This window comes from Oncorhynchus masou, chromosome 27 (assembly GCF_036934945.1).
Source record: "Oncorhynchus masou masou isolate Uvic2021 chromosome 27, UVic_Omas_1.1, whole genome shotgun sequence".
Taxonomy (NCBI): Eukaryota; Metazoa; Chordata; class Actinopteri; order Salmoniformes; family Salmonidae; genus Oncorhynchus; species Oncorhynchus masou.
Genome location: NC_088238.1, coordinates 40,327,556 through 40,348,079, shown reverse-complemented (window position 1 = coordinate 40,348,079; position 20,524 = coordinate 40,327,556). Strand labels below are relative to the sequence as shown.

Below are 20,524 nucleotides of genomic sequence, written 5' to 3'. Positions count from 1 at the left end.
TTTGGTTACTACATGAGTGTGTGTTATTTAATAGTTGTGATGTCTTCACTGAATGGTGTGTCCACACTTTTGACTGGTAGTGTATATTATACAATATTCTACATGAATGTGACTCACCTGTGTGTAATTACACCCAGGTAAGCAGAAAAAAAACGTGTTCAGTCGATTCCAATACAGGTGTTCCTGATAGGAGGTGGGGAAATGGTAATATTTAACCACACCTATCCAATCAGGGAACATACTGTCCCCTTAAACCCGCCCACCTCTGCCCTCACTGCTCTGGGTAAGAGTTGCCCTTTAAAGTATGTGTTGACAAAGAAACAAAAACAGTCACAAGTGAAGTAGTCATCCTTTATTATAATTTGCTTCCAAATTACAAAGAACAACACTAATTCCAGAAAATGTGTACCTTATTTATGACGTTTTTTTAAATTAATGTAATGTCATGATTATAATTAAATAAAACAAGAGGACCAAAATGGAAATAGGTTTTTACACTATGTACATATTTATCCTCAATGATTTTAAATGAATTCTATTCGTGTTTTTAAATTGTCAATCAAATCAAATGAATAATCTCCCCACAAAAAAAAGTTGAGATATCTTAACACACGTTTATAATACACACTCAAATGATATTTCATACAAAATGTCAGATGATATCTCAAGCCAAAAGGTTATAAGTCACTTATATGATCCGACATCATTTAGAGTTAGATCTTTGTCTTTCTCTTCGTTCTCTTCTTCCCCCTTTTCTCCGCCTCCTTTTTTCCTATCTGCCTGTTAATTGTTAATGATTGCAACAGCATATACAGTAATATAATATATGTAATGTAATACATACTCTAGGACAGGGTTCCCCAACTGGTGGCCCAAAGGATGAATTTGTTGTTGTTGTTGGACATAAAAGACTGTAAAAATACCCGCAAATCAGCTCCAAGTGATTTTACTTTGGGGAATCTGTTCTAAAGTATTCTAAAGCAAATAGAATGATATACATTGAGTGCACAAAACATTAAAAGCACCTTCCTAATATTGAGATGCATTTCAAAGCAAGGTTTGAAATGTTTATGTTTTAGTCAAATATTACGTCTGTTTTGACTTAAAGGTCAATTTGCTGTCTACAAATGATTTGAAATGATGTTCCGGCCCCCTGACCATCCGCTCAAGAACAAAATCGGCAAGCGGCTGAATCTAGTGGATGATCCCTGCTCTAGGAATACGTAGATGTTCACAAAATAATGAATAATTTTAAATCATTTAATTAATTAAGGATAGTAACAATCTTAATGTGTGAATGTAAAATATGATCATTCCATATAGTTGGAAACATACAAAACTCAAAATCAGCTCAAATAATATATAGGAGGTGAGTTTTCCTACGAATCAAGAAATATAATAACATTTACAATCCTCTTTTTGTCATAACTGGTTCTCTCTCCATCTTTTGGGAACCCCCTTTTCTTATTTGTGGAAGATCTTCCCATCGGGTTGCTCCTTCCATTTCAGTTTGACGTCATCAGACATCCCCTTCTCCCTCAGCTCCTTCTTTATCTGAGGAACAAAAATACACAGAACACAGTATAATGTGCAATGCTATAATATAATAATGGATTATAATATAGTGCATCATGTTATCTTTTTTATACTTTAAATGTGTCAATAATAGACCCCAAAAAGATACCACGAGACTCACTTGCTGTAAGATGGCCTCCTGTACGACAGGATCATTCATGTCCGTGTTTTGGTCATTTGGGGTCAGTCTCACTCGCACCACCTTCTGAGTCGTCTTCACTGTCGGAGCTTAGAAATAAACAGACACGAGAATTAAGCTTTTGTCATGTTTATCTCAGTGCATGTTATATAGGAAAGTGAAGGGAGGGTTACATTTACATTTTGTGTAGACCCTAATGCTCAAGACTACAATTAGAAATACATCATGTATTTTTCTTTTTTACAAGCAATCCAGTTGTTTATCACTTTGTCAGAATAGTTTATACATTAACTCACTGCTGTAGCAAACAAATGGTTGCCAAGTATTATCACAGGGCCAATCTGTCCATTCGTCTGACACCGTGTTTCCTTCCTTGAACACTGCTCCACCACATCGAGGTTTACTGTCATTGTTATTGGGTTCTCCCAACTTCCAGTGCCTAAATGAGGAACCACTGCCATCTGACCACTTCCAGGAGTCGCTAAACAGGCCAATCCACACGTCACTATCACCAACCAAGGTCTCAATCTCCTGGTTCTCAGCCTGGTTCCTCACACTGGCCAGGTCTCGGTAGCGATTTCTGCAGTATTTCTGAGCTTCACCCCAGCTTTTTTTTGTTTCATTGACGAAGATAAATCTCGGACTGTTATTTTTCTCACCTGCAAATGATGGATGTATTTAGAAATCAGGATGAGTGGGTACTTTCTTACAAATCTACATTTTGCACTTCAAGTAAGGTGGTCATGTGTGACTCAGTTGGTCGAGCATGGTGCTTGCCAGGCCAGGGTTGTGAGTTCAATTCCCACAGGGAAATAGTAGGAACATTCATGCATTTTGGATAAGAGTGTCTGCTAAAATGTTTTTAAAAAATGTACTTGACTGGATTACACTGAGGCTGCTCATCAGTGTTTACAGTATGCCTGTTTGAGTGTGTGTTTGTAAACATGAAAATTACAAGAAAAGTGATTAGCATAGTAATAGTCTACTTCAAACTCTAGACGGAGGAATACAGCAAAGAAAAAAATCACATTTCTCACCGGTGCAGCAGATGAAGGAACGATCCAGCTTGCAATCCTGATTTTTCCACATCCCATTTTTAATGACCACACAGGGTTGTTCCGCAATGTTATCAGGTGCACCGCTCTGCCAGTGTCTAAACTCAGCCTCTCCCTTACTGTAGTAGTCACTGTCTTCAAGAGACCACCACCAGCTGTTAACCATATCATCATACAGCCCTATCCACACAGTGCCTATCCAATAATTAACACTGAACCTGTCCATTTGCATCAATCTGTTCATATCCTCAATATTGCCTATGGTGGCCAGGTCAGTGTACGTATCTCTGCAGTAGGTCTGTGCTTCCTTCCAGGGTATCCATCTTTCCACAAAGTGGTACTGATAAGGAAGGCATGGAGAAGGCAAATACAACCCTGGGAATAAAAGTCATTTAGTACATACATATCTAGTCATACATGGTCACATACCTTCCATCCAACGACACAGAAATATAACATACTGTACAGACACACATTTACTGTACTTACCTGTAAGAAATAGTAAGAGATGGGTTCCCCACCCCATCGTTTGGCTGACTAATGGAATATAAAAGGGATTAATCAATTAAATGTAATAATAATGATATAGTACATATTTATTATATATTTGGCATCTATTTCTTCATCATCAGTGATTGCTAACAAGGGCTAACATCTACCGTTTCTCTTTGGTGAAATTTTCTCAAGTAGGAATTCAAATTTCACAACTCTGAAAACCAATCATCAAAGTGGTTCATGTTTTAAAACTCTAAAGACAATTTCCATTGAGTACAACAAATTCATATTCCTTTGTTAACTGAACCAAATTGCTCTTTCACTGTTTTCACAATGCAATTCTCACACCACATTATAGTCATTGTTGTCACTTCTTAATCCAACTGCTCAAAACGGATAACTACTACAACTAGTTTGAGAATTGCTAAATTCAGTCAAATATATACAGTATTTTAGATAACAAATATCAATTAAAATCAATTTACTTTGGAAGGTAAAACATCTTTACCAAAAGATGTCAGGAATGAGTACCTTCGTCAGCCACTGTGCATCAATATATAGGACAAGGTGGAAAGAGTCACGATACGCTAACATTTTAAACAGAGAATCCAATTACGAAAACTTAGCTCTCACACTTCAATTCAACGTATATTGCGACAATATCACTTAAGAAGATCGGTGTTTAACTTAAAATGAAAGATTTGGGGTCAGAAATAGTTTTTTTTATGTCAACTGTTTGTACTCAAATTGGGTGCATTGTTTACTTCACAGGGCTTAAAATAAGACTAATAAGTAAGACTCATAACGCATCCAGAGATAACAAAACAATTAAGATTGGGTTACAATTTCAGAGAACTATCCCTTTTCACCCCCTAGAGTCGATTGACCAACCTGTGCATCAATCTAAGTTACACAAATCCGTCAGTTTAAGCTAGAGAACAGTATTTGTTGTATTGGATGCATCTCAATCCACTGCATCTGCCAGTGTCACACTTCCACATCTGCCAGTGTCACACTTCCACATCTGCAGTGAAAGGTGGCATTGCAAGAGCGGTGTTTGTCAGACCATAAGACATCCTGAAAAATCAATCTTCTCACGAAAACATATGTAGCATCCGAATAGTTTGACCTACAAACTCTATGGAAAGTGGAGCTTCTCATTGAACATTATGGTGTTCTATTTTAACGCTAGGGTCCCCACAAGTGTCACGGGACTGTCTGAATGTAACTGGTACAGGTTTTTTTTTTTTTATCAAATGAAAGTATGAAGGTAGTTGTGCCTAGCCAAAAAACGGGGTTAAATGTATACGTAAAAACTACAATTGAAAAAAAGTATATACAAATGGAAAGTATTCAGACCCCTTGACTTTTTCCACCATTTTTTACTTTACAACTTTATTCTAAAATGTATTCAATAGTTTTTTCCCCCTCATCAATCTACAAACAATACCCCATAATGACAAAGCAAAAACAGTTTTTATAATTTTTTCAGATGTAAAAAAACTGAAATATCACATTTACATAACTAATCAGACCCTTTTCTCAGTACTTTGTTGAAGCATCTTTGGCAGCGATTACAGCATTGATTCTTCTTGGGTATGATGATGCTACAAGCTTGGTACACCTGTATTTGGGGAGTTTCTCCCATGTTTCTCTGCAGATCCTCTCAAGCTCTGTCAGGTTGGATGGGGAGAGTTGCTGCACAGCTATTTTCAGGTCTCTCCAGAGATGTTCAATCGGGTTCAAGTCTGGGTTCTGGCTTGGCTGTGTGTTGAGGATCAGGTTTTCATCAAGGATCTCTGTGCTTTGCTCCATTCATCTTTTCCTCGATCCTGACTAGTTTCCCAGTCCCCGCTGCTGAAAAACATCCCCACAGCATGATGCTGCAACCACCATGCTTCACCGTAGGGATGGTGCCAAGTTTCCTCCAGACGTGACACTTGACATTCAGGCTAAAGAGTTCAATCTTGGTTTCATCAGACCAGATAAACTTGTCCCCCCTCACCTCCCCCAAAGTGTTAGACTCTAAGGAATTAAATACTGGCACCTATTTTAGTCCAATTGAAGCACTGAGTAAGCCTCATAAAAATGAATGACATTGGGGTAAAATTTCAGAAAACTATCTCCTCAATACATTCACTGCAAATAAAGGTCAAATCTATTATAAATCTATAAAAACATTTAAAACATTTTATTGGTCCATATTTACAAAAAACATAAACTGATGAATTACTCAGTTTGGATAATTCAGTTTATATTCAGAAATTTGAATTAAAGGATATTAACCTGTTGAGTGGGTCTGGCCTGGTCTCTCTCTGGTCTGTGGACTGAGGTCTCCCTCTTGTTGTGTGTCTGGTGCCGTCTCTGTCAGTGGTTGTCTCTCCTCTATACAGAGGTCCTTTAGAGGGCTGAGATGCAAAGTAACCCTCCAAACAACGCGTTACAGTGTCTTTCCACTTCGACAGGTGAAACAAAATGGCCGCCGCTGCCGTGACTCTAAGTCATCCATTAGAGACTCCTAATGACTGGTCATTTCCCTAGCCTCGCTCACCATGTTAATCGAATTGCATTGCTTACCATGGTAATAGGCACTCCCTATATTAGCCTGTCAAATGCCAGTGGTCAATGATGAATATGGCTACAAAGGCACTTGGGTTGGAACCTGGGTAACCTGTGTTCACCAGATGACTGTGTTAGCCCTATGAGCTAAAGCATATAGCATAGGCATTAGGTTGCCAACATGGGGCGTTGAGTGTAATTTTTAGCACTTTGTGACAACTGATGTAAAAAGAGCTTTATATAATACATTTGATTGAAAAACATGTGTTTCTACTGTGCTCCAGGATGATGTTACACCTAGGTACAGATCTATGATTAGCTCCACCTCCCCCAATCCTTACCTTTAACATTAGTGGGGGAAATTCAGAACTGTCCCTGGATCAGCATCTATGGGCAACTTCCCCCTACACCTTCCACTGTCCCCCCCCAGCTGAGACTGAGGATGGAGCATGTTAGAGGTCCAAGTGCACCAGGTCCAAACCTTCATGACATTGTCACACAGGCGCAGAACCATTATAGGCCTGAGGGACTGATGAGGGGGATGAAAGGGGGGTGAATGAGAGAGACTGGTGTAGGGTGAAGTTTCCCCTAGACACTGATCTCGGGTCAGTTTCTCATTTTCCCTACTAATGGTTACGTTTGGGATGGGGGAGGGGAAGCTGATCCTAGACTTGCAACTAGCAGAAACTTCACCCCAGAGCGAAAGAGACTGAAGAGAAAGAGGAGAAAGTGAGGGGGGAAGAGGAAGATGAGTAAAGGCAGAGATCTGGGCCTTTTCTCGTTTGGGCAAAAGTCCATCCTCTGTCCTCTCTACTCTGTCCTTTCTCCTCCAAGACCCGGAAACCGATAAGTGGTCAAGTGGTTCAGAAGCATGTCAATTCATTAGTAGGCAAACGGAAGAAGGTCCTCCCCTCCTCGATAGCACAAGTGTATCATACCACGGAAGAGTTTTGACATCTGCCACACCCCCTTTGATGTTGCATTGTTAGATGACAAAAAGCATGCACACAATTTTTTTCAATATGCTACTTACAGTGCCTTCAAAAAGTATTCATACCCTTTGTCTTAATCCACATTTTGTTGTGTTATAGCCTGAATTCAAATGGGATCACTTTGTTTTGTTTTTATCACCCATCTACACACAATACTCCATAACGACAAAGTGAAAATATGTTTTTATAAAAAAAATTCGCTAATCTATTGAAAATTAAGTACAGAAATATCAATACAAGTCAATTCAGGTTACAACTGTGAGTCTTTCTGGGCAAGTCTCTAAGAGATTTGCACACCTGGAATGTACCATATTTGCCTTTATTCTCTTAAAATTCTTCAAGCTTTTTCAAGTTGGTTGTTGATCCATTTGCAGATGTTCAAGCCCAATTTAAGTCAAAACTGCAACTAGGCCACTCAGGAACATTCACTGTCTTCTTGGTAAGCAACTCCAGTGTATATTTGGCCTTGTGTTTTAGGTTATTGGCCTTGTGTTTTAGGTTTTTGTCCTTCTGAAAGGTGAATTTGTCTCCCAGTGTCTGTTGGAAAGCAGACTGAACCAGGTTTTCCTCTAGGATTTTGCCTGTGCTTAGCTCTGTTCCATTTCTTTTTATCATACCCATAACATGATGCAGCCACCACCATGCTTGAAAATATGAAGAGTGGTACTCAGTAATGTGTTGTGTTGGTTGTGCCCCAAACATAATGCTTTGTATTCAGGAAATGAAGTTCATTTCTTTGTCACATTATTTGCAGTTTTACTTTAGTGCCTTATTACAAACAGGATGTAATGTTTTTGAAAAATTGAATTCTGTACAAGCTTCCTTCTTTTCATTCTGTCATTTAGGTTAGTTTTGTGGAGTAACTAAAATGTTGTTAATCCATCCTTAGTTTTCTCCTATCACAGCCATTAAACTCTGTAACTGTTTTAGAGTCACCATTGATCCCTGAGCGGTTTCCTTTCTCTCTGCCAACTAAGTATCTTTGTAGTGACTGGGTGTATTGATACACCATCCAAAGTGTAATTAATAACTTCACCATGCTCAAAGGAATATTCAATGTCTGCTTTTACATTTTCTACCTGTCTACCAATCGGTGCCTTTCTTTGAGAGCAATGAAAAACCTCCCTGGTCTTTGTGGTTGAATCTGTGTTTGAAATTCATTGCTCGAGCGAGGAAGCTTACAGATAATTGTATGTGTGGTGTACAGAGATGGGGTAGTCATTCAAAAAGCATTTTAAACACTATTATTTCACACAGAGTGATTCCATGCAACTTCTTATGTGACTTGTTAAGCAAATTGTTACTCCTGAACATATTTAGGCATGCCATAACAAAGGGGTTGAATACTTACTGACTCAAGACATTTCAGCTTTCCATTTGTAATTAATTTGTAAAAATGTATAAACACATAATTCCAGTTTGACATTATGGGGTATTGTGTGTAGGCCAGTGACACAACATCTCAATTACATCCATTTTAATTTCAGGTTGGAACACAACAAAATGTGGAATAAGTCAAGAGGTGTGAATACCTTCTGAAGGCACTCTATTATTTTATTCATAAAATGTCTTGCACAACTAACTTCATTTGTTTTTATCACTTTACACATTTATTTTGGGATTCACCCCTGTAAACATAATTTGCTTCATGATGCACGAATGGAGAAGGAGCATCTTGTTTCATACAAGCGCATTTTCGACCACGTTCCCTCTCCTCGCCGCTTCTCCTCGATTACCTTTGACCTTTTTTAATAAAAGAAGGCGAGGGAGGACACATTAGGGAGGACGCAGGAGTTGATCAAATCTAATTGAGAGAAGGCCCTGGTTGGATTGAGGATGGGATACTCATATCAGGAAATGAACAAGAGGGTATGGAGGAACCAGTCCTGACAGACACAGATATATTGATTACTACCCCCTCGAGGTTGCTGTTGAGATGAGCAGCTCTCTTCAGTCATTCTAAATAATATGCTAGTATTGATATTGAAAGAGATCCAATTGCCTGGGTTGTCTGAGTTCCCATTTGTCAGTAAGAGCTGGAGGGGGAGGGACTTAATAGATGCAGGAAGCTCAGGTGCTGCAGTCGAGTCCTGACACAGTCACACTGATTCCACATGACCTCATAGTCACACCCATAGCCGAGTCAGTGAACACACCTTGGACTATTGGACTGGATGCATCATTTGATTTATGATTCATTAGTGCCTAGAGTTTTGCAATTGTGTTACTGTAATGAACTTCAGTTTGTCAGTGTTATGTTACTCTGACCTCCTTGCTTGGTTGTTTGTGTGTGTGTGTGTATGTGCGTGCCTATGTTTGTTCAGCTTTAATTTGGTAATGCAGCATTCCACATGTCAGGTGGTCAGCCGCCCATTTAGGTGAGTCATCATGGCTGGAAAACGTTGCCACATGGACTGAATAGGCACGCCTCTAACACACACACACACACACACACTCACAAAAATAAGTCATTGCATTGTAAAGTGAATGCGTCTACGCAAAACAAATAACCACGATTGTGTTTTGTGGTGAATGCTGTCGCATTAAGGCAGGTTTTAAACAGAGAGAGAGACAGACAGACAGACAGACAGACAGACAGACAGACAGACAGACAGACAGACAGACAGACAGACAGACAGACAGACAGACATGCACCACTGAGGCACATGAACGGGAGGGGTTAACTGACCTGTGAATAACTGCATTGATACCTTATGACCTTTATCTGATTTACAGCTAGCCTTACAAAGTCTACCTGCCACACTCACAAGTCACCTTTCCCGGTGTGCGTTAGAAGAGATCTTCAGGGCTGGCTGCTGCTAACTGCAGAGAGCTGAAGTAGGTACCCAACACAATGAAGAGTAAGTATCGATATTTAACATTCAAGAAAAATTGACAGTGTAAACAGATACTGTTATGTTGACAGCTACAGTGCAAGGGACTGTTTGATCTATTGGAGGGACAGTAGTTATATGCTTGAACTGTCATTATGTGTCAGAAAATACATACCGTACCAGTCAAAAGTTTGGACACGCCTACTCATTCAAGGGTTTTTCTTTATTTTTTACTATTTTCTACATTGTAGAATAATAGTGAAGACATCAAAACTATGAAATAACACATATGGAATTTGTAGTAACCAAAAATGTGTTAAACAAATCAAAATATATTTTAGATTTTAGATTCTTCAAAGTAGTCACCCTTTGCCTTGATGACAGCTTTGCCCACTCTTGGCATTCTCTCAACCAGATTCATGAGGAATGCTATCCCAACAGAATTGAAGGAGTTCCTACATATGCTGAGCCCTTGTTGGCTGCTTTTCCTTCACTCTGTGGTCCAACTCATCCCAAACCATCTCAATTGGGTTGAGGTCGGGTGATTGTGGAAGCAGGTCAATCTGAAGCACCACTCCATCACTCTCCTTCTTGGTCAAATAGCCCTTACACAGCCTGGAGGTGTGTTGGGTCATTGTCCTGTTGAAAAACAAATGATAGTCCCACTAAGCGCAAACCAGATGTGATGGCGTATTGATGCAGAATGCTGTGGTAGCCATGCTGGTCAAGTGTGCCTTAAATTCTAAATAAATCCCTGACAGTTTCACCAGCAAAGCACCCCCACACCATCACACCTCCTCCTCCATGCTTTACAGTGAGAATCATACATGCTGAAATCATCCATTCACCTACTCTACATCTGACAAAGACACGGCGGTTGGAACCAAAAATCTCAAATTTGGACCAGACCAAAGGACAGATTGCCACCAGTCTAATATCCAATGCTCATGTTTCTTGTTTCTATGTTGATTGGCCCAAGCAAGTCTCTTCTTATTGGTGTCCCGTAATACTGGTTCCTTTGTACAAATTTGACCATGAAGGCCTGATTCACACAGTCTCCTCTGAACAGTTGATGTTGAGATGTGTCTATTACTTGAACTCTGTGAAGCATTTATTTGGGATGCAATTTCTGAGGCTGGTAACTCTAAAGAACGTACCCTTTGCAGCAAAGGCAACTCTGGGTCTTTCTTTCCTGGGGCGGTCCTCATGAGAGCCAGTTACATCATAGCGCTTGATGGTTTTTGCGACTGCACTTGAAGAAACTTTCAAAGTTCTTAAAATGTCCCAGATTGACTAACCTTCATGTCTTAAAGTAATGATGAACTGTCATTTCTCTTTGTTTATTTCAGATGTTCTTGCCATAATGTGGTCTTGGTCTTTCACCAAATAGGGCTATTTTCTATATACCACCCCTACCTTGTCACAACACAACTGACTACCTCATGAAACTGGTTGAGAGAATGCCAAGAGTGTGCAAAGCTGTTATTGAGGCAAAGGGCGGCTACTTTGAAGAATCTCAAATATATTTTATATTTGGATTTATTTATCACTTTTTTGGTTACTACATGATTCCATATGTGTTATTTAACAGTTGTGATGTCTTCACTGTTATTTTACAATGTAGAAAATAGTACAAATAAAGAAAACCCCTTGAATGAGTAGCTGTGTCCAAACCTTTGACTGGTGCTGTACAGTATGACATTAAAAAGGCACTGTCACGTTTTACTATTTCAATGGTGAGAAATATACTGAACAAAAATATAAAAGCAACAATGCAACAATTTCAATTATTTTACTGACTTACAACGAAATCCATTGAAATAAATGAATTGAGCTCTTATCTATGGATTTCACAAGGCTGGGCAGGGGTACAGCCAATAAGAATTATTTTTCTTCCCCCACTAAAGGTCTTTATTTACAGACAGAAATAGGTCCTGGGGTGACGTAGTTACACGTGGTCAGCAGTTGTGAGGCCAGTTGGACGTACTGCTAAATTCTCTAAAGCAACATTGGAGACTGCTTAAGTTAGAAGGAGTAACATTAAATTATTTGGCAACAGCTCTGGTGGACATTCCTGCAGTCTTTGGCATTGTGTTGTGTGACAAAACTGCACATTTTAGAGTGGCATTTTATTGATCCCAGCACAAGGTGCATCCGTGTAATGATCATGCTGTTGAATCAGCTTCTTGTTATGACACACCTGTCAGGTGGATGGATTATCTTGGTAAAGGAGAAATGCTCCGTAACAGGGATATAAACAAATTTGTGCATACAATTGGAGAGAAATACGCTTTTTGTGCGTATGTAACATTACTGGTATCTTTAATTTCAGCTCATGAAACATGGAACAAACACTTTACATGTTGCGTTTATATTTTTGTTCAGTATAGCTATTTAGAGTATTATAATCCGTAAATTGCATCGCAATGCCAAGGGTGTTGTGCTAATAATGTTCATGTTCAAGTAGTGTCACAAGGGTTTGTCTTTTTAGTTTGGAAAACAAGGGTGAATACAGGGTGTTATCTGTAAGAACGAAGCTTGACTCATTTCCCAGTGTAACCTTATGTATATAACAATCAATATAGGAAAGACAATCTACTAAAATGATTATCAGGTAAAGAAATTAGAATACTGAAGGCGGAGGAAACGCACACCTGGTTAAGCGAAGTGCTGGCTGGCAGAGTAGAACACTATCAAAAATAAAGGAGAGCCACACCCTGTAGGACCTCAGATAAGATATTTTAATACCAACGTTTCAGAAATGAGAAAAAACACTTTTTTGAATTGTTATCAAACCGATCTTGTATTGCTTGTCATTGGTCATCCACTCAACACTGACTTCCTCTCTCAGTGATCATTATGGACTGTATAATGTCAAACTGTCTGTGTCCTAAATGTCTCCCTATTTCCTAGGGCTCTGGTCAAAAGTAGTGCACTTACATAGGAAGTAGTTTGCGACATACACTATATGTTCCTCTTTTCTCTCCAGGGATGGCTTCCCCTACTAGTCTGTTATCAGAGAATCAGTTCCAGTGTTCTGTCTGTCTGGATGTGTTCACTGACCCAGTCACGACCCCATGTGGCCACACCTTCTGCATGGCCTGTATCAGAGGGCTCTGGAAGATCAGTTATGGCTGTAAGTGCCCAACCTGTGAGAATACCTTCACAGTTAGGCCCCAAATCAGCATCAACGTTGCATTCAAAGAAATCACCGATCAATTCAAGAGGATTCAAGTTGGCGTCTCAAACCTAACTGTGACTAAGCCTGGTGAGGTGGCCTGCGATGTCTGTACCGGAGGGACGATCAAGGCCCTCAAGTCCTGCTTGGTGTGTCTGACCTCTTACTGCGAGCCTCACCTGGAGCCTCACAAGAGAGTTGCTACTCTGAAGGTCCACAAACTGATTGACCCTGTGGAGAAGTTGGAAGACAGGATGTGTAAGAAGCACGAGAAGCTCCTGGAGTCGTTCTGTAAGACCGACCAGATGTGTGTCTGTCAGTTCTGTACCGAGACGTGCCACAAGACTCACCACACAGTTGCTATAGAGGAGGAGTGTGGGGAAAAAAAGGTACTGTAGGCATCGGGGGATGAATGTTGATACACAATAGTGATTCATTTTTTTCGTGATCAATAGGGCCCAAACTCTGATATTGGGTTTAACCCCAGTTTGGAAAAATCTACTCCTGCCAGCTCATCTTGACCCAGATCTTCACCCAGAATTGCAACATTTACTTCCAGACTAGTATTACTACACCTTCTTCTTAGATGGTTTGCCTGTCCTTCTTTCGGTAGGCTCAGATAAAGAAGATGGAGTCAGGAGTTCAGCAGATGATCCAGGCCAGACAGAAGAAGGTGGAGGAGATCAAACATTCAATGGAACTCAGTCGGGTAAGTTCTGCAAACAATCACAGATGGATGCGCAATCAATACGGCAGGGTTGAATTATTGTCCAAATGTATTTAAACTAAAAGGTGCAACCCTATATATGTAGCTGTAAGCTGAGCATTTCTGTCTTTGTGGGGTAACATAGGGTCAGTGGTATAAAATACTTAAGTAAAAACACACGACTATCTTTTACTTTTACAATCCCAAAGGAAAGATGATACTTTTTACTCAATACATTTTTCCCGGCACCCAAAAGCACTCGTTACATTTTGAATGCTTAGCAGGACAGAAACATGGTCAAATTCACATACTTATCAAGAGAACATCCCTGGTCATCTCTACTGCCAGATCTGGCGGACTCACCAAACACCAACGCTTCATTTGTAAATGATGTCTGAGTGTTGGAGATAGCCCCTGGTTATCCATAAAGAATAAATAACAAATAAAATAAAAATGGTATCGTTTGGTTTGCTACATATAAAGGAATTTGAAATGATGTTTACTTTTGATACATAGCCTTTCCTGCAGTCAGATGACCTAGTGGACTCATGGGTGGAATGTTATTAATAGTTTTCATCATTTCATCATTAATAATCATTATTTTAAAGATCCTGCCGAATACAGGATGTTTCTATTTCACACAGTTTTGCTATATTTCAGTGTTCTGTGCTGCATATAAAGTGTAATATTGGGATTCAAACTTGAATACATTTCAACTCTATATCTGACATGGTACAGGTGTCTTCTTTTTTTAAGCCCATAACCATGTGTGTGAGGTGTATACTTTTGTTCCAAAATAGATTTGTTTAAAACTACTAAGAAACACTCTGCGTGACCCTGATTTAGTCCTCTTCAGTAAATTAAGTATATTTTAGCAATTACATTTACTTTTGATACTTTTGATACTGAATTATATTTCAAACCAAAGCCTTGTAGAATTGTACTGGGTGACTTTCCATTTTACTTGAATCATTTTCTATTAAGGTATCTTTAATTTTACTCAAGTATGACAATTGGGTACTTTTCCCACCACTGCACATGTTTTAAGTCTCAGTCCAACTTTTTTCAAAATGTATTTCATTTAGATAACTTCTAAGAAAGAGATGGAAGATGGTTCACAGATCTTCACTGCTCTGATGAAATCCATCGAGAGAAGCCAGGTCGAGCTCAATGAGGGGATCGAGGAGAAGCAGTCAGCAGCAGAGAGGCGAGCTGAAGGGCTTGTCAAAGAGCTGGAGCAGGAAATCACTGAGTTACAGAGGAGAAGCACTGAGCTGGAGCAGCTATCAATCACTGAGGACCACCTCCACCTCTTACAGGTTAGTGTCCCTCTATCTGGTCAATATGGACAATTGAACTTATACATTGATTTTAAGACTTGACGAACCAATAGACCAGGGGTCCCCAACTACATTCAGTCATGGTGGTCGGGGGACCGGAACTTAACTATAAATCATTTGTATATTGTAAATTGACTGCAAGATGCCCAAACAGACATAGTACTTGACAAAAACATAATAATTTCAAACCTTGATGACATTGATGACATTGGTATACGATCACATAATGTCTCTCTATTTATGTGTGGGAATATTTGGGGAGAGATTCACTTCATTGTAATCACTTGGAGCTGATTTCCTGGTGAATTACAATCTTTTAGGTACAACAATGAAAATTTTTATCAAATAAAATCCTCCGAAAACTTGGGTGACCAAATAAAATCCTACACAGGCAGAATTTGGCCCCCAGGATGCAAGATTGGGAACCCTGCAATAGGCCAACTAAACAATCACAAGACAAGACATCATTCTCCAGAAAGATGGACGTGTTTCTTTTTTGTCCTGTCTTAGAGTTTGCCATCGCTGTGCACCACTCCACCCACCAAGGACTGGTCTGAGATCAGTGTTGACTCTGACATGTGTGTGGGGAATGTGAGGAGAGCTCTATCTCAACTAGAGGACACACTTAAGAATGAGTTAGATACCCTGAAAGAGAGAGGTAACTTAAACGCATTATACTTTTTTTATGACTTGCGGAAAACCTATGCATATGCACAGATACAGTATCAGTGAAGTGGGAAATTATACTAATCAAGCACATGGCTATAATATTATACTGAATGTTACTTTCATGATGAGAATAATATGTAGTTCTGGTAATGTATTCCTGTAACAACTGAGAATATTTCATTTTCTATTGTGCCCCAGAATTTAAGAGGATCCAGAAGTATGCAGGTATAATTTCCCTATTACTATTTTCATAATGACTCTCACTATCTTCATCATTCTCACTATCTTCATACTGCTCTATGCCTGCAACTCTGAGGTGCTATGACTGTTTCTAAAAGGCAATATAACACTTCATAAAGCATTTACGAGAATTTCCATGCTCTCTGTATCTCAACAGTGGACGTGACTTTGGACCCAGACACCGCACACCCCAATATCGTCCTGTCCTCTGACTGCAAGCAGGCACGGCGCGGTGACATGTTGCAGATTCTCCCTGACAACCCCCAGCGCTTCGACCCGGTGCTTTGTATCTTGGGGAAGAGAGGTTTCTCCATTGGGAGGTTCTACTTTGAGGTTCAGGTAGACAAACATTGGGCGAATCCTAACTTCCACTGATATTAGATCAGTTTCTGCAGTTTTTCTTTGCCTAAACCGTGTAGTTTACCAAGCTAACCCTGTGTTGGGGAAGCTACTCTGAAGATGAAGTTTACCAAGCTACCAATTACTTGACAATAGAAGAAGTTAAGCTGCCCTGAAGCTACCATTATGAAAAATATTGTTTAGTTAAATAAAGTTACTTTGAATAAGTAGTTCACTACATCTAAACTATCACATCTAAATCTGAAATGTCATAGACTACAAATTGCAAGAACAGATCACACTGCAGTCAGCCTACAAAACAAAAAAACTGTTTGAAGTGATAATTTGGCATGTCTGACATTCTTGCCTATGTAGCCGATGTGAAATGGCTAGTTAGCGGACGTGTGCAGAGCGTCCCTGGTTCGTGCCCAGATCGGGGTGAGGGGACGGATGTAAAGTCTACACTGTTACACCTACTTCACCCATATTTTAATTTATTTTTTACAAAAAAGTGGGGTGTAGTTCAGTGGAGGCTCCTCAGAGAAGGAAGGGGAGGACCATCCTCCTCAGTGAATTTCATAAAAATAAAAATGGTAAAAAATAAAAGTAATCCTTTTTAGATAAAACTACACAAAAATATTTTCACATACCAACAAATAATTTATAAAAATACACGGTTTAGCAATGAAGTTCTATAGTAGCCTCAACAGCACTCTGTAGGGTAGCACAATGGTGTAGTCGGAGGACAGCTAGTTTCCGGCCTCTTCTAGGATACATTGACTTCAATACAAAACCTAGGAGGCTCATGGAACTCTTCCAAGTCAAGGTAAACTTTTGTTTTTATTAATTTATTGCCACCGGGGCTCACCGGTATGACTGCTAAACAGATTGCTAACTGTACACCGCACTGCATGATTGTAGCAGGTTTACTAATGCATTAGTTCTAGTAGCTATGTTTACTTGACGTTAGCTAATATGTTTGTAGCGTTAGCTGTTATGATTTTTTTTTTGCCTGATCACAGACAGCTGATGTATTGAACACTGAAGTCCATAGGCGAGGGGAAAAGGTGAGAGGAGGAAAGAGCGTAGATGCAAAAAGGAATTATACAATTATTAAAGGGATCATGCTGTCTGTATGTGGCTGCTATGAAAGCGAACTGTTTGCGTGTGATCAGGGGGGTATTTATTCCACAGATTCTGTTGAAAAACATTTCTTAAGTGGAAGCAAACAGAACAGGGATAAACATGCCTGAATTTGTCCAATAGAAACTCTATATGTTTCTTTTTTTACCTTTATTTAACTAGGCAAGTCAGTTAATTAAGAACAAATTCTTATTTTCAATGACAGCCTAGGAACAGTGGGTTAACTGTCTGCTTAGGGGCAGAACGACAGTCGGCTCGGGGGTTTGAACTTGCAACCTTCCGGTTACTAGTCCAAAGCTCTAACCACTAGGTTACCCTGCCACCCCTGTCATTAATGATAGTGATTACACCCTAAATCAGCTAGATGAAAAATGAAGGCAAGAGTGTGCAAGGCGGTATTGAATGTGTCAGTCTGTCCCCTTGGTAAAGTTTCATTCATAGGCTAGGTTGTAGCAACTTCATGATGGGTGTAGAGACAATTCGGTTATCATGTAGTAGCCTAAAACTATACACTGAGCTAGGTAAGTGGAATATGAATGATAGTCATCCAATATGCTGTAATAGAAATAAGACCACGCTCATAACTAAAATTACCGTCTTCCCTTATCTTAAACGGCACCAACCGCCACTGGTGTAGTTCCAGTAGCTAGCTACACGGCTACATGGCAAAAAGTTATTAATTACTGAAAACACTACCTAGGTTTAAATTTAGCTCAACTACCACCAAGCTACTGCAAATTTGGTTTGATTACTTGTTGAACTACACGTAGTTCACTACCCAACACTAAACCTAAGCCTAAACCTAAGCCAAAACTTAACCCTAACTCTAACTCTAGCCATAGCACTAATCCTATTTTTGGTCTTCACAGGTGGGGGACAAGACCTACTGGGATCTGGGCGTGGTCAGAGGGTCCGTCAACCGGAAGGGGATGATAACTTCGACCCCAGAGAACGGCTACTGGACCATTAGGCTCAGAGGAGGGGAAGAGTACCGGGCCCTTGCATCCCCCTCCATTCTCCTCTCCCTGGGGGAGAAACCCCAGAAGGTTGGGGTGTTTGTGGATTATGAGGAAGGGTTAGTGTCCTTTTACAATGTGGAGGCCAAGGCTCATATCTATTCTTTCACTGGATACTCCTTCACTGAAAGGCTCTATCCATTCCTCAGCCCCAGTGTTAGTGATGATGGTAAAAACTCAGCCCCATTGGTCATCTCCCCTGTCAATCATGAAGGTTAGGTTTCTGATTTGCCTCTAACCATTCCTCAGTTCCAGTAGGTGTGTTCAGCAGGACACAACGTTTTGGAACTTTCAGATAGAAATATGCAATGTAGAACACACGTGCCTCTCTGACATGTAGAATAACGGTTCACGTCAGCTCTATTTATGGCATTTCAATCTGCAACATTCAACAATGTTTGGTTATTTAATGTGGCACACCCGACACAATACGAATGCAGCCATTGTAAAAACATATTTTACTTGTATTTTACCTGGTTGACTGAAAACACATTCTCATTTATAACAGTGACCTGGGGAATAGTTAGAGGAGAGAAGGTCGGAATGAAATGAGACAATTGGAAGCTGGGGATAATTAGGTGGCCATGATGGTATGAGGGCCAGATTGGACATTGGGATTAACACCCCTACTCTTACAAGTGCCATGGGATCTTTAGTGAACACAGAGAGTCAGGACACACATTTAACGTCCATCCAAAAGACAGCACCCTACACATGGCAATGTCCCAATCACTGCCCTGGGGAATTGGGATCATTTTTTGGACCAGAGGAAAGAGTGCCTCCTACTGGACCTCTACCACCACTTACAGCAGCATCTGCTCTCCCATTCAGGGATTGACCAGGACCAACCCTGCTTAGCTTCAGCCAGCAGTGGGATGCAGAGTGGTATGCTGCTAGCCCCATTGGTCATCTCTCTTGTCAATCATGGTGTATGCATGTAAAATAACTTTGTGATTAAAGACAAACAAGTCGCTTAAATGCTTTGATTGACATTGCACTTAATCTTGACCAGTTGTCTACAAATTCTAATAAATGTATTGTTTTAGATTTTTCAATTAAACTGTCTCTGATAAAAGTTTGCATCAATATTTGTCACATTACTTATTACGCCCTATGTATTATAATACTCAATGGGAATAAACATTATGAATGTGCTCATTTACTGTAATGTCATACTTTTCCTTCCATCTGAGTGTAACTTACTAGTTTGCATCCACCCAGAACCAGAGTTTCCATGTGTTTTGCATAGGCCTACTGGTGCTGAGAGCTCAAATGCATGCAGAGACCTCAGAGGACATTGTCTGCATCCCAAATTACACCATATTCCCTTTATGGTGCACCACTTTTCACCGGGGCTCTGGTCAAAAGTAATGCACTATTTACTGTAGGAAAGATGGTCCTATTTGGGACTTGATCATTTGCTAAATGAACCATGGATATAACCACATACTTTTTTTAAAGGGGCAATCTTGGATTCAAACAACAACAAACACTTGTTTATTGTAAACGCCTCAAATTACCGATGGTAGTGTTCTTCCACGTCTTATCAGTCAGTGAACCATACCAGGAATGCTCAAAAAAATGTACATTCTCAGGTTCCAATTCCAATATTTATATATGCTTCTATTCTAATACTTTACTATGGGGTTCTCAAAGTTTTTGCGTCCGGGGACACCTTTCGTGTTGGCAAATTTTTCAGGAATCCCCTCCATAATCAGAACACCACTCGAGTGCGATTAAAAATAGCCTACAAGGAGTTGTACTACGACGTCTTCAGTACATGTCTGTACGAACCAAGTCTCTGGCCCGGAGAAAGAACATTTAAAAGGCCCACCTCTTGGCATCGGAGAGAACATTTAGCAGTTGTCAAGCTAATTACCTGCAATTCAAGGGGAAGAGATATTTTTTGTTACTGCAGCTTATTACATAATATTGTATTGTATTACACACTTTACACTTATTTAATGGATCCCTTGGCTTAAAGTCACACTTTTTTTGTTATGTATTTTTTGATCTAACGACGGACTCCCAGCAATAACTGGGCGGACCCCACACTTTGAGCAAACCGGGGCTAGTAGACCCTACAACTCTAACGGCCCACAGAAGGAGATACCTATTGCATTTTGAAGGTCAGGTTCAACTTGTGGACTGGAAAATATGTCTTAGAAACAGCATGTTTACTCAATAAAGGAAAACATGATTTGGTTGACATAGTGACAGTGATCTAGCCCTAACCCTAACCTT

At 39.9% G+C, this 20,524-nt stretch overlaps 1 protein-coding gene across 1 annotated transcript; it reads left to right on the top strand.

Annotated features, from left to right (window-relative positions):
- The first annotated feature begins 9,421 nt into the window (after positions 1–9,421).
- On the top strand, positions 9,422–19,434 carry LOC135516143 (E3 ubiquitin-protein ligase TRIM39-like). The gene is made up of 8 exons (XM_064940212.1): positions 9,422–9,676; positions 12,639–13,216; positions 13,441–13,536; positions 14,619–14,852; positions 15,384–15,531; positions 15,741–15,767; positions 15,940–16,121; positions 18,134–19,434. The coding sequence occupies exons 1-8, from the start codon at positions 9,670–9,672 to the stop codon at positions 18,497–18,499; spliced, it is 1,638 nt and encodes a 545-aa protein (XP_064796284.1). The 5' UTR covers positions 9,422–9,669; the 3' UTR covers positions 18,500–19,434.
- Positions 19,435–20,524: the final 1,090 nt, after the last annotated feature.

Bases quoted from the DNA above. Each gene is read 5' to 3' on its own strand.
- LOC135516143 (XM_064940212.1), top strand. The intron at 13,537-14,618 runs GTAAGTTCTGCA...TATTTCATTTAG, and splicing joins ATTCAATGGAACTCAGTCGG to ATAACTTCTAAGAAAGAGAT. The intron at 16,122-18,133 runs GTAGACAAACAT...TGGTCTTCACAG, and splicing joins GGTTCTACTTTGAGGTTCAG to GTGGGGGACAAGACCTACTG.